This window comes from Pogonomyrmex barbatus, unplaced genomic scaffold (genome assembly GCF_055798465.1).
Source record: "Pogonomyrmex barbatus isolate J1 unplaced genomic scaffold, ASM5579846v1 scaffold7, whole genome shotgun sequence".
Classification (NCBI taxonomy): Eukaryota; Metazoa; Arthropoda; class Insecta; order Hymenoptera; family Formicidae; genus Pogonomyrmex; species Pogonomyrmex barbatus.
The window spans coordinates 1,819,816-1,837,078 of record NW_028297171.1 but is presented as its reverse complement, the minus strand read 5'-3'; the positions used below and the strand labels follow the sequence as shown (position 1 = coordinate 1,837,078).

General features: G+C 27.9%; 1 protein-coding gene and 2 pseudogenes across 2 annotated transcripts; 2 read left to right on the top strand and 1 right to left on the bottom strand.

Annotated features, from left to right (window-relative positions):
- The first annotated feature begins 242 nt into the window (after positions 1-242).
- LOC148934878 (uncharacterized) lies at positions 243-2,502 on the top strand (annotated as a pseudogene). Its single transcript, XR_016140849.1, has 4 exons — positions 243-776; positions 906-1,045; positions 1,168-1,385; positions 1,469-2,502. The product of XR_016140849.1 is annotated as an uncharacterized LOC148934878 (transcript).
- A 199-nt stretch (positions 2,503-2,701) lies between these two features.
- On the bottom strand, positions 2,702-3,895 carry LOC112552392 (uncharacterized; annotated as a pseudogene).
- Positions 3,896-6,176: 2,281 nt separating this feature from the next.
- Positions 6,177-7,922, top strand: RpL23A (ribosomal protein L23A). Its single transcript, XM_011633958.3, has 4 exons — positions 6,177-6,335; positions 6,858-7,150; positions 7,350-7,477; positions 7,586-7,922. Exons 1-4 carry the CDS (start codon positions 6,302-6,304, stop codon positions 7,845-7,847), a joined length of 717 nt encoding a protein of 238 aa, XP_011632260.2. The 5' UTR covers positions 6,177-6,301; the 3' UTR covers positions 7,848-7,922.
- Positions 7,923-17,263: the final 9,341 nt, after the last annotated feature.

Here is a 17,263-nt window from a genome sequence, read left to right as displayed (position 1 = left end):
TTTTATTTTCTTGTAAACTATTATTACGTTATTAATTTTTACATTATTTGCTATGCCGTACGAATTCCTTAACACTAATAACATTTTGGGATAAGAAAAGTGAAATGTATTCACTGTGAGTCTAATAATATCTTATCGATATGTTTCTTATTTTGTTTCCTCTGACCGCAACTTTTCGAAGAGGGCATTAGCGTACAGTGAATTTTTCCTGCCCTGTTAATTCCCGTAAGATCGTTAGTCTTCAATAGTATCTCATCGGTTTAAAGCATTAGGTCTATTCTCTAACGACAATTCAATATCATTAGTGTCGGTCCACAATAGATGATTTAAGCTTTAAGAAGTAAGAAATTGACCAATTGTAATCGAATATGAAAAGAATACTCGACTATGATTAGTCAATTTCTTACGGCTTAAAGATTAAATACTTATTGTGGACCGACACTTACACTGTCCTTGCACGGATTTTTTGTATTATTATTATTATTTCATTTTTTATAAAAAATCTGCGCAACAACAATATAACGATACCGAATTATCTTTAAGAGTTAGAATAAGCCGGACTAAGAAAGAAGAAAAGATTATTTCTTCGATTATTGCTGATACAATATTTTAAATAAATAAAAATGAAGTGCAGTCACTATTTTGAAGAAATAATATCACTTGATAATGCTTCACAGTATTCATGTTTTATTAGAAAAGATGTATTTATAAATAATGGAAATAATTTATTTACACAGACAGAATAAACAACATAAGTATGACAAAAAATAAACAACGTATGTCAATCTTTTAAATTGAAATTTTTAATTTTTCGTTTAATATAAGTTTTAAAATTATTTTTAATAAACAGAAATTTTATTTCTTTTGTTTAATTTACTAATGAAATTAAATCATATTTTTTACAGCTGCTATTTGGGATAGAAACGCTACATTAGCTCTTCTCAGTCTTTATGAAATTAAAATAGATATATTGGATCATCCAAAGAAGAAAAGTAAAATATGAGAAAGTAGATTTATTGATTTACAACATGATTTTGGCATTCAGGTATAAAATAAATCTGAATTTTATACTAATAATATTAATATTAATATTAATATTTTATAATAATATTTTGTATTTATATAATTAAATTATGTATGTATAATAATGTTCTTTTTATTTTTCAGATGTCTATGGATCAAGTGCGTTGGAAAATAAACGCTTTGATAAAAAAATAGAGTATATTGATAATAATTCTAAATTAGGGAGAAGCTTAATGACCTTTGAATGGTTTGATCAACTGGATGAGATTTTAGGACAACAAAAAAATGTTGCAAAATATACTGTGTCATCGAAATTTATACATTTGTCATCAAAATCTTCTACTTCGTTGGCAAATTCATTGGTAAAATCTTTTACTTCATCGACAGCTTTATCAGCAAAGTCTTTTATCACCAAAGCCTTCTATTTTATCAAAATTTAATTTAGAATCTTCTACTTCAACATTAATTTCAACAGATAATTTCGATATTTTATGAGAAAGTTGCAATGAAAATTTACAAACTATTTTTAATTCTAAGTCTACATTAAATACAAAAAATAATAGAAAACGTCCATTACATGGAAGTGGATCTAATTTAGCAAGCAAGAAAGTTGCATTAGAAAATCAATTATTAGCATATTTAAAAACAAAAGATGAACAAGACAAGATAAATGATGAAAAACATGCAGATATTTTAGAGCAAAAGAAAGAAATAATAAAGTTAAAGAAAAAACATCTTGCTTTAAAAGAAAAAGAAATTGATCAACAAAAAGAATATTTCATAGCTAGATTAAAAGAAAAGGAAAATAGACATGCAGAAAAAATGGCAATAGAAAAAGAAAAATATAAACTTCTAAAAAAATTACTTAAAACTGAAGCTTCAGATTGTGATTAATTTAGATGCTTTTATATAGTTAACATTTTGTGCAAATAATTAATACAATATATTTTAGATTTTTATATTTATTTTATTATATGTATTTTAGTATTAATTTTTGAAATTTTCTTTTTTTAAAAATTTATTTTGAAGTAAATAATGTCAAAGTATTATTAATTATAAGGAATGTTTTGTTATATGTAAGAATTTTATTTATTTTATTGCAAAGTTATTTAAGTAAAATTTAAACAAAAGGAAAAGAAAATAGACAATGTGTATAGGTGTATAGGTGTATGCACGTGCGTGCGTATACGTATAAAGTATGTGCAAAAAAAAACAACATTTAAAGTTAAAATCGCAGTTTTTTTATTTTGTCGATAAATTGATATAGATTTATTTTTATGTTGAAATTATGTAAAATCACGTGAAGTTTTGTTGATATTTATTTTATTTTAAATTACCTAGTATATGTATTAAAAGCTAAAATATTATTATTAATTATAAAATTTTATTTTGTTTATATATATATATATATATGCACTTTACTATTACTTATATTTAAAACTTACATATAACATTTTAATATTACTTATAATATACGTCTAAATTTAATGAAAAAAGAAAAATGCAATTATAGCCTTATAATAAAAATATCTTTTTACATATGAAATTATATTATTGTTTCCTTATCGATATATTTGAATATAAAATATAACTATAAAAAATAAAGATATTAAAAAACCGATATTAAAAAGATATTAATAATTTTTCAACATATTTTACTTGTAATAATATCTTTAAATTATTCAATAGAATATATTTCATTAAATAATTGCATCCTGTGATTTATTCCTATTTCACAATTAGGAATATCAACTTTATTGTTATATACATTTATATAATCAATATCATTATATTCGGAAAAATCATATACATCATCCTTATCAATACAATAATTATATAGTATGCAAGCTGCAATCACTGTATTAGTAATGAAAGTCATATCACAATATTCTGTAAAAAAATTTTACACATCAAAAACGTCCTTTCAACGTCCAAATGCTTTTTCAATAATTATCCGTGTCGATGAATACATAAAATTGAATTCTATTTGTTGAGGTGTCAAATTTCCATTATTTCGAAAAGATGAAACAAGCTATGATAAGCACGGATATGCCGAATCACCTAACAAAAATGTTTGATTAGGAAATAGTATATTTTTATTTTCAGTAGCTGTTTCATATAAAATAAATATAAAAGTGATCTTCTAAATACGCGTGCATCGTGCAGAGAATTGGGTTCAATATATATTAGTAAAATGCATGTCTGCCTCTATAACGGCTTGTAAATTGATAGAAAAAAATTTTTCTATTAATAATTCCACTATATATCATACTACTTCGTTAGAAGATTTTATAATTTTAATATGAGTACTATCTATCGCGCCTAAAACATGAATTCCTCGTTTTGTGCTAAATTTTTCGTATGTAATCATAACTTGATGTTCTTCTAGCCATTTAATAATTACATCTAGTTTTGCTAAAAGCCAAGCTACAATCCATCGAAGAATCCAAAGAACAGAAGAGATTGAAACATTAAATCTGTCAGATAAAATTCGTAATGGTTCTGTGTTAGCAATATACCATTAAAAGAGTAAAAAACTTAATTTTGCTGATATTGGTCTTACATCAAAAGAATGTGATGGAATATATCCTGATAATTCTAACTCTTCAATTAAAATTGAAGCAGTATCGAGTTAATATCGTAAATATTCCTTGAATTCTTGATCTCCAAGTCCAGGTCCAAGAATCAACAATTTATAAATAATTTTCAATACGATGTCTTTTGGTATTCATTAAGTAGCGTAGGTCAAAGGAAACAATAATACATCTTCATTTTCCTCTTCAATATTTATTGATGTTAGGCTATTGTCATCAGTGCTCTTGAATATAATAGTGTTTGATTCATCACTACTCAAAGTACTAAACGCTTCCATTAACTGATTAATTATTAGCCGGTCAATCTGTTTAGAAATTATTAATATTAACAAAATTAAGATTATATTATATCTAGATTATATTTACATCAATTTTACAATTTTTACAATTTTATAAAAATTTAATACATTATTAATGTTGTATAAATAAAATTTGTATTAATAAAATTTGTAGTAAATGTGTAAAAATACAAATTATCTTTTTCTTTCTTTTAAATTAATATATAACATATTTTGATATATTAATAGGTATCGCAAATTTTTTTTAAGTTATATCGAAGACGGTATGATTACAAAATTAATTGTCTCGTAAATATATTTCATAAATAGGTCGAGGGCCAAGATTGAATCTACTATCCACCGATTGTGAATCAAACACCGAACGTAAGCCGAACGTGCATCGCTCCCAGATGCAAATATTTTAGGGTGAGGTCCAATCGGACACATTGACGATTGGTCGATTAAATAAAAAAATTTTTGATAGGTGGCTCACTAGAAAATTCCTAGGCATCAGCTGATGTGAGTGGTGTGTCCAATTGAGAATGTGCGCATCTAGGACGCTCCCATATTTTAAGAGTTATGTTCGAGAATAAAGCAACCAAAACCTTCAACAAACTTCAATTAATGATTATATCTAGAATTAAAAGGCATTCCATCAAGCAGACATTGTGTTTAATTGTGTGACACAGTACCTATCTGTGTCTTCTTGCTTCCAGTGCTTTCCAACAACGACACGACATTATACAGCTTAAAAGCTAAGTTGCTTGTACGTCAAGTACATGACTACCAACTATTTGGAAAAGATTAAAATTAATGTGCTATAAAAATTTGGCAATTCTGGAAATAAATAATACAATCATGATGTAAAAAAAAAGGTGTAACATCACGCACGTATGCGCAGTCTCGACCAATAAGAATTGAGTCAAAATGCTGAAAAGCAATATGGCTGCAGCGCGAAATTCCGAAGTTTTTCCAATTAGTGCAGAGAACATTAACTTATATTAGAGACGCGATTTGTATCATTTGTTTCCTGTAAATGATTGCGAGCAAATAGCTATTTGTGAGTAAATAGCAAAGAAATATATAGCTGCAGATGATATATCGAATTGTTACAACAGCCACAGAATTTCATCACTTCGGATTTTACACACACACACACACACACACACGCGCGCGCGCGCGCGCGCACATTATTGCAAATAAAAATTATATTATTTATATAATTATAAATATTATCTAAAAATTCACATAAGTTATTATTTCTCTCATTATAAAGGAATTTTTGTACTACGTTTGTATTATTCAAGTATTTTTATACTATTTTTTTAAAAATACTGCAGTTTTAAACACATGTACATGTATGTTAATATTCTATGCCAGCAGATTGGCAGCAGAAATCGAACAGATCCTGCTGCAGGTTGCGTCAAATTGTCGACAGAAAGCGAGCAGGACCTGTGCGGCACAATTTGATTGCAGGATCTGCTCGATGTAAGCAGAATGGGACCTCAGATGAAGTCAGTCTGCTAATATTTTCTGATTAAATCTGTTGCCAGTTTGCCGACATTCTGCCAATATTTTGCTAATTGGGTTATTATTAACAAATATTTATCTTACATAAAGAATATGAATTGCGATATTTTTCAATTTTTTTTATAGAAAAATTGAAAGGAGTGCAATAAAAAATTGTCATGATTTTGCTAATAAAATTAAAATCCGTTTTATTAAGTATAATATAAAAACAAGTTGTCATTTAGGACGACTGGAAAAATCGATTTTTAATAGCAAAATCATGACTATGTATTCATTAATTAAATAATATTTAGTACATATAACTATGTGGTTTTACTATTATCTTATTTTGTATTATTTTATTTTATTATTATATTATTTATTTTATTTTATTTCAATAACATTATTATTTTATTTGCTAATAAATATAAATTTATAAATATAAATATAAATAAGTATAAGTATACATTTATTTAAAAGTTATTAAAGTATTTATATAAAAGTGTAATGTTGAAATGTTTATTTGCTTGTGTTTCTTCCGTTTCTGTTTTCCTTTCTTTCGCATACTTAGTCAGCGCAGATTGGCTACGCCATTCTGTATCCAGTCAATCAAAAATTGGCCTATCGTGGCCAGTTTCTAATTTCTAGTGTCTTCAGTTCCGTTGAATGCATCTACTCAGGGAATTCACTACGATTTTATAGTGTTTTTTTTTCTTTTGTCGATCAACAATTAACGTAGTAGGTTGCGTTCCGATATTCATTGCCAGTACTGAAAATATATAATTCAAGTCACGTATATTATAGATTTTCAGTACTGACAATGGATTTTGGAACGCAGCCGTAGTCGAAGTGTCGAGTTAGGCATTTCCGTCATATGTACACGCTCTCTTTAGTAAAATGGCTCCGAAACCGAAACCTACGGAGAAAGCAGGTAAATTTGAAACCAATTTGCTATGTTTATCACTTTTTTTTATATATGGTTTTTGAGATAAACCGCAAATATTGATCAATGCGTGCACTGTGTATGATCGTTGCGATAATGCAATTGCCTATTTGAGGATAAGGAAATTGCGGACCACATGGTCGGACAAGTCTCATGCTATGTATCAATGATCTGTTCAAAAAAATGTTTCGTATAATTTTATGATTCGATTTTCTGCGGCTTGCATTTGCCACATAATCAATTACAATTTCGTATTTGTGTATATCATAATTAATAATGGGAAAGAGTAGATTTTTGTGTTGTATAATTTAAACATTATTGGATACATTTATCTATCTTATCTTTCAATAGAATCTTAAAAACCGAAAAAGATTAGAAAGGTAAAAAATGAAAATATAAATTGTGAACAATACTATTTTTTAGAACAACATGAAGATATACTTTACTGCTTGGGTTTTCTAATGTGCTTATTTATTAATATAATTATTATTTTGTAAACATAAACAATAGGCAAGCCTGTGGAGAAGAAAATGGAAAAGAAAGCTGAGAAAAAGCCAGCTGCAGCGTCTACTTCCAAAGTCACAAAGCCTGCAGCAAAGCCTATAGCTGCAAAGAAACCAGCAGCTGCCAAACCAGCAACTGCTGCTAAATCAACAGCAAAGCCAGCATCTAAACCTGTGCTTAAACTTGCCAGTAAACCATTGATCAGCAAGCCCAAAAAAAATGTACAGGCTATCAAGAAAATACCAAAGGGTGGGAAATCAACAATTCCACTTCAGAAAGCTCTTAAGGCACAGAAAAAGGTATAATAAAAATTTAACTTTGAAATTATCTATCTGGTTAATCTTTTGAGCAATATACTTTCAATGATGATTTTAAGTGTGGGAATCTCTTTGAATTTTCATGAAAACATTTTTTAATACAATACTGAATGATCAATGGCTACATATTGCATATAAATGTTGGATATTATAAATGCTAATTACATTTTTAATTTTACAGATTTTGAAAGGAGTTCATGGATCCAGAGTACGGAAGATCAGAACATCTGTTCACTTTCATAGACCGAAAACTTTCAGGCCACCAAGGAATCCTAAATATCCACGTAAATCTGTTCCAAACAGAAATCGGTAAGGGCTCGAACGAGTTTCCTGATATATTTATAAAAATAAATATATTAGCATATATTTTTCTTTAAAAAAATATATTTATATTTTATCTTTGCTGACTTATTTCAGCATGGACGCGTTTAACATCATAAAATTCCCGTTGACGACGGAAGCGGCGATGAAGAAGATCGAGGATAACAATACTTTGGTTTTCATCGTGCACACTCGCGCCAATAAATATCATATTAAGGCATCAATCAAGAAGCTTTATGATGTCGATGTAGCAAAGGTGAATACTTTGATTAGGCCGGATGGTAAAAAGAAGGCGTATGTGCGTCTGACGCGCGATTATGATGCGCTCGATGTCGCCAACAAAATTGGTATCATATAATTCTTTATATTATCTTTTTTGTTTAAAAATAAAAATTTTGTCTGATAATAAAAAAAAAAGATTAATATGGACAAATCGAACTTCGTTATTTCACAATCCTTACTGCAAATAATAAAGATAGAAAAATTTTGTTAACACATGCACAAAATTTATAAAGTGACACACGATACAATCACAGTCATCTCCAGAAAATTGATTTGTTAAAGATTAGATTTATTGATATATTCAGAATATTTTAAATTCTAATTTTTATTATATTACTTTGTAAAAAAAATCAGACAAAAAATAATCATTTTTACCGGAAATCCTTTTGATAATTGAAGAAAATATAAATTACGCATTATATATAAGTATAAATTTCTCTCTAAAAAGAAAAGATCATTAATATTTGAATTAGAAAACTGGAGAAAGTAGGGAGAAATAGAGATATTCAATTAATAACTATTAATTGAACAATTAATAAAGATCGGTAAAGCATGGTCCACAATGAGCAATCGTAAGAAAATGATCAATCACAGTTGAGTGTGAGACAAATAAATCAACTGTAATCAAACTGTTTCTGATCAATTTCTTATGGCTTACGATTCATTCACTACTGCTACTGTCCATTATAGATCACATTTAAGTATGCTATTACTATTACTATTACTATTGCTACTACTACATTACTTTTTTATGGTCATGACTTTCTTCCCATGCCAATATAGACTATGACTATTTTTGTTTCATACATATATATCATGTCAATTAATCATTTTTCCACTGAATTAGTGAATTTCCTATAAAATCCATATATTACAGAAGTAATCTATAAATGAATATCTTGACATAAGGGATCTTAATTTTTACAATTATATCATCAGTCATATATAACATATATAATACATTATATCATCAGATATATATAACGTATATAATAGATTTAATACAATAAAATGATAAATATGATAAAAATTATAACATAATGAAAATTATGAACTTTATTAATTGGAAATGTAGAAAAAAGATTGAATGAGTAAACTGAATGATTAAATAAATATTTTATTAGAACTTAATAAGTGACGATATGTCAATAGGTTCATTGCCTCTCATATTCTATCAATGTCGACGACATTATCTTAGCTTTCAGATTAGATCATTAATATTTTAAATACTTGTAAAGCTATGAGTTTGCAATTTGCAGTAGAATATGAGAATAACTGTAATTTGAATTTTTTGAATCTTTTACTGAGAAGATTAATGGTAGAATTATTGATCGATTTTACAAAATATATCTTTTCTGGCACATATCTTTTATGTTTCTCAAATCATCCATTATGTCAAATAAGATTGAAATGATTTGTGTCTGGTTGACAAAGCAATTCTTTCTTTTGATTTTATCTCGAATTTCAGTGAAAGAACCTTAAATTTTGCATTGGGATATTTTTTGACAATAGTTATATTCTTTAAAGCTCCTGAACATTAAAATATATTAACTGGAAAGAGCCGGAGTTGCCAGATTCAGCAAATTTACAGTCACACAAGCGCCCGCGGGCGCCCGTGCCCAATTTTGTTTTGCCAAGCTCTGTCTTAAGTCAGAGGTCGGCAAGTCGGCAAGTGGGCGTCCAATGCCCGCGGGCAACAGTCGAGCGCGCTGGCTGGTCGGCGGCTAGGCGCACTAAAGTGAGGAGAGAGGATAGCAGGAACGTCTGTTCATTGAACGTGCTAGGAGTAAAAAAATATTGTGTTGCACAAATTCAGATCAGAATTAGCATAAATTAATAACTATCTATATTTTAAATAAACAATTGTAAAAATTAGACGACCATAAGCGATCATGAAAGAGATTCGGAATATAAAGAGCTAACAGAGAGGAGCCGTCGTGATCATGCAGACTAAGTGTCAGATTAGTAAACGAGGGAGTATCCTGAGTTCAAATCCAGTCGGTCTCCGTTTATTTTTCCGAATCTAATAAATATCTTTCACAATTCTTACAATAATATTAAATAAACAACTCTTATAACATTTAATTAGTATTTGATTCATAATTTTCCGATATATATATATATATATATATATACGATATATCAAGTGTTATCGTTTTGAAAACTTAAACGAATTATTGCAAAATTCAAATGTGAATCTGTTAACTATTTGCGTAATCGCGATTTATTTAATTTTATAATAGAAAATAATTGTTCACATAAATATGTAGAACCTACATACTCATTAATTTTTGCAGCACAAGTATGTAGTCGAGAAAAACGTTCTTGAGATATATATGAATAAAATTGTACGATGTCAATTATTGTATAAAAACGATTTTTAAGAGCAGTGTCACATTTTAAATCTATTAATTCTAATTATATGTCTGCAGGAATAATATTAATATCAACAGTAAAAGATGTCATAAAAATAAGTAAGTCTTCTTCTAAAACATGCATTTCCCTAAACCGACAATCGAATTCATTATGTAATAATTGAAGTGAATTTATATATTCTTCATTTCTATTGCTTATCTTGAATGTGCAGGGCAACAGATAATAAATTTGAAAAATGCAACAACTGTCGAGATTGAAATTGATTAATCCATAAATTAAGTTTCATTTGAAACTTTATCCCAAGGTATTAAAAATATTAGATACGCTCCTAAAATGTGCAGGGGGGCACTCGCGGGCGCCGTACCCAATTTCAGTATTTTGCCGACCCCTATCTTAAGTGATAGCTAAAGCGTACACGATTCTTCGTGTTACGCCTGCTCTCCGCTCATACACACACACACACACACGCACACGCGCGCACATATATATATAATTACATTAATTTTTTTAATAAATAAAGAAGGGATATACATATATATATATATATATATATATATATATATATATATATATATATATATCCTTTCTTTATTTATTAAAAAAATTAATATAATTATAAATTTAATAAAATAAATGTAATTATTAATAGGATAAATATAGTTATATAGTTATATATTTTCCAATGAATAAATATTTAAAGTAAATATAAATGTATTAGAAAATGATGAAAAGCAGAAGCATAATAATAATAAATAAATTTAAAAAAATTCACTCTTGGCAAATATGTACGCATTTTTCTTAAAAAAAAAAAAAAACCTTTATTTTCAATATAAGAAAATGACATTTTTAATACAGAAAACGCTTAAAAGTTAATTTCAATATTATTTGTTTTGTAACTATTCAGTGAGTACACTTTTTATTTCATCAATCGCAAATATAAATAACGTTAAAAAAATGTAAATGTAATAAAGGAAAGTACTATTATTGTAGTAGTAATTTTATTGCAGTTTCATTAATAGATTACGTATATATTGTTGCTCAATGGAAACCGCGAGAAGGTGGTGGTCTCTTCCGTTAAAAAAATGTTTGTCACAACACAACGTGTTTGTATTTTCAAAAAATAAATGTATAGAAAAGAATAGAGAGAGACAGAATAGTAGAAAGGATAAATGGAAAGAAAAGAGATAGGAAAAGTATAAAAAGAAATTACAGGATAGAAAGAAAAAATAGAAGGAAAGAAGAAATAGAATATAAAAGAATAGAAACAAGAGATAGCAAGAAAGATAGAAAGATAGAAAGATAGAAAATAAGGCAGGAAAAAGATACATAGAAAGTAATTTGATTACGTAAAGGTTACTTTACAAAATTTATAACTCATGACAAAATTTCATTAAGAAAAATAAAACCACTTAGAAAATACCTTAAAGATTATGTCTATAAATAAATAAATAAATAGATAAATACGTTAATATATATGTATATATAAAATTTATGTGTGTACATGTAAATAAAACATATGTTTGTTTTGATACAAGTTCTCAAGAAATTTGCTAGGTGTTAATACTACTTAAACTTAAATTTTGATTTATTTTATCAAACGCCATATGTACTAAAATGTTTCTTTTTATTCAAGAAGTGCTCAAAACTATAATTATTTAAATTTTGTTCAAATGTATTTAACGAGATATAGATCTTGATTTATATCATAGATATCGTGTCATAATATTTGAAAAATAACAGCAAAAGATACACATTTCTACGCAATTTTTAATATCAATATACAATTTTAGTATCAACTTTAGTATCAATATAAACAACATTGTAATTATTATTGCATCATGTTATAGAGTGAGCCTACATTTCGTAAAAGAAATACATGTAAGAATAATAAAATTATTAAGCAAGAATTATCCCTAACCAATTTATCATAGGTAGCGCAATACCTTCTTGTATGGGCTCTTTCTTGTAAGGATACTTTATTTAATAAAATAACACAAATATGCAATATGAATAGTAGTACAATATTACAATAAAATTTTTCAAGAGAAATCTTTCTTACCGCCAAGAAATATATATAAAACTCAATATCACTTAAACTTATATTTTTTTGTATAATGATGACAAAAATGTGAAAATTCTTTTAAAATAAATTATTTCTTATATTTAAGAAATTATTTTTTTAGTATAATTTTGAAATTAATAAATATTTTCTATTTTCATAGAAACGGCTTGTACTAATTATATAATAATGTAATATGTATATATGTATACACACATACAAAATCTACATATGGGTATGTATATGTGTGAATTACATATTTTTGTGATAAATGTGTTTAGCCCCATATTTAAAAAAAAATTTTTAGATTAATATTGAGATCATTATTACTATTACTTTTTAAATTTGCAAAATGTTAATTAAATTTTTAAAAAATGAAAAATGACGGCAGATTGTCATATTTATGTTAAGTGATATTAATAATTGTATGTATGAATTATTATATCGTGTTATATAAAGCCAATATTTCATAAAATAATATATTAATTTGATAATTATGTCATCAACAACTAAATATAATTTAACACGCAAAACAAATTTTTTATTTATTTCAAGAAACATATCAATATAAAAAAAAATAAATAACTGTTAATGAAAATTTAAAGATCAAATACATTGAAAAAACGAGGAAAAATTATAAGAAAAGCAATTTTAAATATAATTTATCTGCTCTTTTATGTATTTGAAGAATTAATTTACCAAAGAAATTTCTCAGTCTTCCTTTTTGTTTTGCAATGGACTAACTTTCATCACTAATGGATTTAGCAGAAGAGCTGCATTTAGTCATATGGACTGAGTAGAAAAATTGAAACATTTCAATATTTTTCTACGTAATTGAAGAAACGACTTATCGAAGAGAACTCTGTCTATCTTTTCGTTTTGGAATGGACCAACTTTTATCTCTAGCGATTTTAGAAGAGCTGTGTATTAAATTAAGCAAAATCAAGTCATGCTGACATTCTTTCATGTTTCATTGATTGAGTGTACTTATTTATTTAAGCAAAGTTTGTACGTCATGAGTATCAAATTGAAGCATTCTTTTATGAAATGTAAGCTCATCCTATGATCCGATGCAACAATAATTATAATGTTGTTTATATTGATACTAAAATTGATAAAATTGTATATTGATATTAAAATTGCGTAAAAATGTGTATGTTTTGTTGTTATTTTTCAAATATTATGACACGTTATCTGTGATATAAATCAAGATCTATATCTCGTTAAATATATTTGAACAAAATTTAAATAATTATAGTTTTGAGCGCTTCTTGAATAAAAAGAAACATTTTAATACATGTGGCGTTTGATAAAATAAATCAAAATTTAAGTTTAAGCAGCATTAACACCTAGCAAATTTATTGAGAATTTGTATTAAAACAAACATGTTTTATTTACATGTACATACATAAATTTCATATACATATATATATTAATGTATTTATTTATTTATTTATAGACGTAATTTTATTTTCCAAGTGGTTTTATTTTTCTTAATGAAATTTTGTCATGAGTTATAAATCTTGTAAAGTAACCTTTACGTAATCAAATTACTTTCTATGTATCTTTTTCCTGCCTTATTTTCTATCTTTCTATCTTTCTATCTTTCTTGCTATCTCTTGTTTCTATTCTTTTATATTCTATTTCTTCTTTTCTTCTATTTTTTCTTTCTATCCTGCAATTTTTTTCTATACTTTTCCTATCTCTTTTCTTTCCATTTATCCTTTCTACTATTCTACTATTTCTGTCTCTACTCTCTATTCTTTTCTATACATTCATTTCTTGAAAATACAAACTCGTTGTGTTGTGACAAACATTTTTTTGACGGAAGAGACCACCACCTTCTCGCGGTTTCCGTTGAGCAACATTATATACGTAATCTATTAATGAAACTGTAATAAAATTGCTACTACAATAATAGTACTTTCCTTTATTCCGTTTACATTTTTACTTTTTTTTAACGTTATTTATATTTGCGATTAACGAAATAAAATGTACTCACTGAATAGTTACAAAGCAAATAACTTTTAAGCGTTTTCTATATTAAAAATGTCATTTTCTTATATTGAAAATGAAGGTTTTTTTTTAAGAAACATGCGTACATATTGGCCAAGAGTGAATTTTTTCTTTATTTATTTATGCTCCTGTTTTTCATCATTTTCTAATACATTTATATTTACTTTAAATATTTATTCATTGGAAAATGTATAACTATATCTGTCCTATTAATTAATAATTACATTTATTTTATTAAATTTGTAATTATATTAATCGTTTTAATAAATAAAGGATATACACACACACACACACACACACACACACACACACACACACACACACACATATATATATATATATATATCCCTTCTTTATTTATTAAAAAAATTAATGTAATTAATTATATATATATATATACATACATACATACGTACGTACGTACGTACGTACGTGTGTGTGTGTGTGTGTGTGTGTGTGTGGGGGGGGGGGGGTAGGTGGGTGGATGGGTGGGTGGGTGTAGGTTTATATATATATAATATGTAATATATATATATATATATATATATATATATATAATACACACACAAGTATGTGTGCGTGCGCGTGCGCGCGCGCGCGCGTGCTTGCGTGCGCGCGTGCGTGCGTGCGTGCTTGCGTGCGTGCGTGCGTGTTTGCGTGCGTGCGTGCGTGCTTGCGTGCGTGTGTAAGCGGCAGGCGTAGCACGAAGCTCGCGCTTTAGCTATCGCTTAAGAAAGAAGAAGGACAGGAAGCAAACAGAAAGAGACAAGCAGAGAAAGAGTCAGCAGTACAGCTGTCCTCTTCCATTGTCCGACGCTAGTCGAAGTGGCGCGAATCGGCGCGAGCACATGTACACGAGCTGCTCGCTTGTGTGGCATGCTATGAACTTCCCGAATCTGGCAGCTCTAACTGAACGAGTGCTCCTTTGTGCCGGCGTGACATGAGAAAGAGATCAGACGTACTAGAGACTCTATAATCAGAGATTGGCCATGACTCTGATTCGTCAATCAAAGACTCTGATCCGCTATGTTTTGGCTAAATCCTACGAGAAAGAAAGAAATATATACACCATCTCACTCTAACCAATAACGTGTTTTGATTAGAGTGAAAGGAATATATCATCTCATACACCATCTCATTCTAATCAATAGCGATATTTTTTACTTTGCATGTGCATTGATTTAAGTATATTGTACATGTGTATTAAACACATGAAAAGCGTGATAATATATTATTAAATAATAGAGATACTAAAATTGCAAAATATAATCATAAATTAATTAATTGTGATAAATCAATATAAAAAATGGATGGATATTTTACTTAAGTTTTATTTTATATTGTAATAAAATTTGTTTATAATAATAATAAATATGTATAATAATTCTTTTTAAAAAAAGGCATGACATCAATACTTGCATCTCTCGAAATTTCTTCGAAGTTTATTGTTGACGCTTTTCTGCGATGGGTTCTCTCGCTGCGCTAACTTTGTAAATAGCTGTCATTATATTGATTTCACAGAGGATCGTTTTGACAATTGCGTAAAAGGTTAAAAATATTATAGTGTAATAGTAGTATAATAGTATTATATTAATTTTTGCTCTTGTGTTGAAAAAGATAAATAGCGAAAAAAAAATAAATAAATTTAAAATTATTTAAAGAATATATTAATAAATTGATAATATAATTATGTAAAATAAAATTTTATAAATATACACATTTTATTACGTTTAAAACGCTTATGTTTTTAAATTATAATATTACAATTTAAGATTAATATAGTTAATGTATTTGAAAATAAGTGGAAATAGCCAAAAGATGGCGGATCAATCAAAAGTTGCTTTTCGTGGCCAGTCTCTGATTATAGTGTTTCTAAGAATACAGTCACATGGAGCGTATAGCGCGTATCGCGAATCGCGCATATCGAAAATCTGACCAATCGCGAACTTTCTGCTGTTTTCGGTACGCGAGAGCATCGTTCCTACAGTTCGCGATTACATTTTTGATATGCACGATCCGCGATACGCTCCATGGGACGGCACCCTAGGACGGACTATTGTTTTTCTTTATTTGACCCACAAAATGTACTCTGTGTACTCGAGATTAAGGAAATGAGGTACAGTTGAGTACAGTCATATCAAGAAGTGATGTACTTCAAGTTATGCTTGCTACATTTATAGTTAGTTTATTATAAATATTTTGCTACAATTAATATTTGCTACATTTTGCACATTATTATTAGTAAAATATTAAACAAATAACGGACCTAAACGTGCGAATAATGGATAGCTCGATTGGACATTTTTAAACGTTTCTTATTTGAAAACTATTGTATGTTAACATTTTAGTATTACAATTTTTGTCTCTAAATGACTTCAAGAATCTGCCATTAGCAGGTGGTACGTTAGGTCTGGGACACCCTGTATATATAAGAATGGCATAAAGATTGATATGACATATCATATCAATATGTTTATATAATTTTTATATATATCATCATTCTTTTTAATTCTACAATAAAATATATTCAATGAGATCATCAAAGTTTTTCATTTCTTATAATATTTTGCACCATAAATAAATCATTTTATTTGTATATTTTATTTTACTAGAACATAACAGGCGCGCGCTACGCGCGCGCCATTAAGCTTTTCATATTATATATTTTTATATTATTCGTTGATGGTAGCGACGTACCGTCGTGATGAAAAATAGAAATTTTCATTCATCCTTGTTCATCTTGTCCTTGTCCAAAACCGATTCAAAGTTTCATTCGCTACTAACCTCGCTCACCTTTTACAAATTGTCGTTTGTAAATTGACAGTAACTTACGAAATTAGCGCAGCAAAAGAACCAATCGCGGAAAAGCGACAACAATAAACTTCAAGAAATGCGAGTAATTAACTTAACATCTCTTTTTTTATAAAAGACTCACGAAATTAGCGCAGCAAAAAAATCAATCAGCAGCGCGGAAAAGCGGCAACAATACCTTTCGATACATTCGACTCCGACAACGCACTTCGGGCATTTTGGGTGGAGCC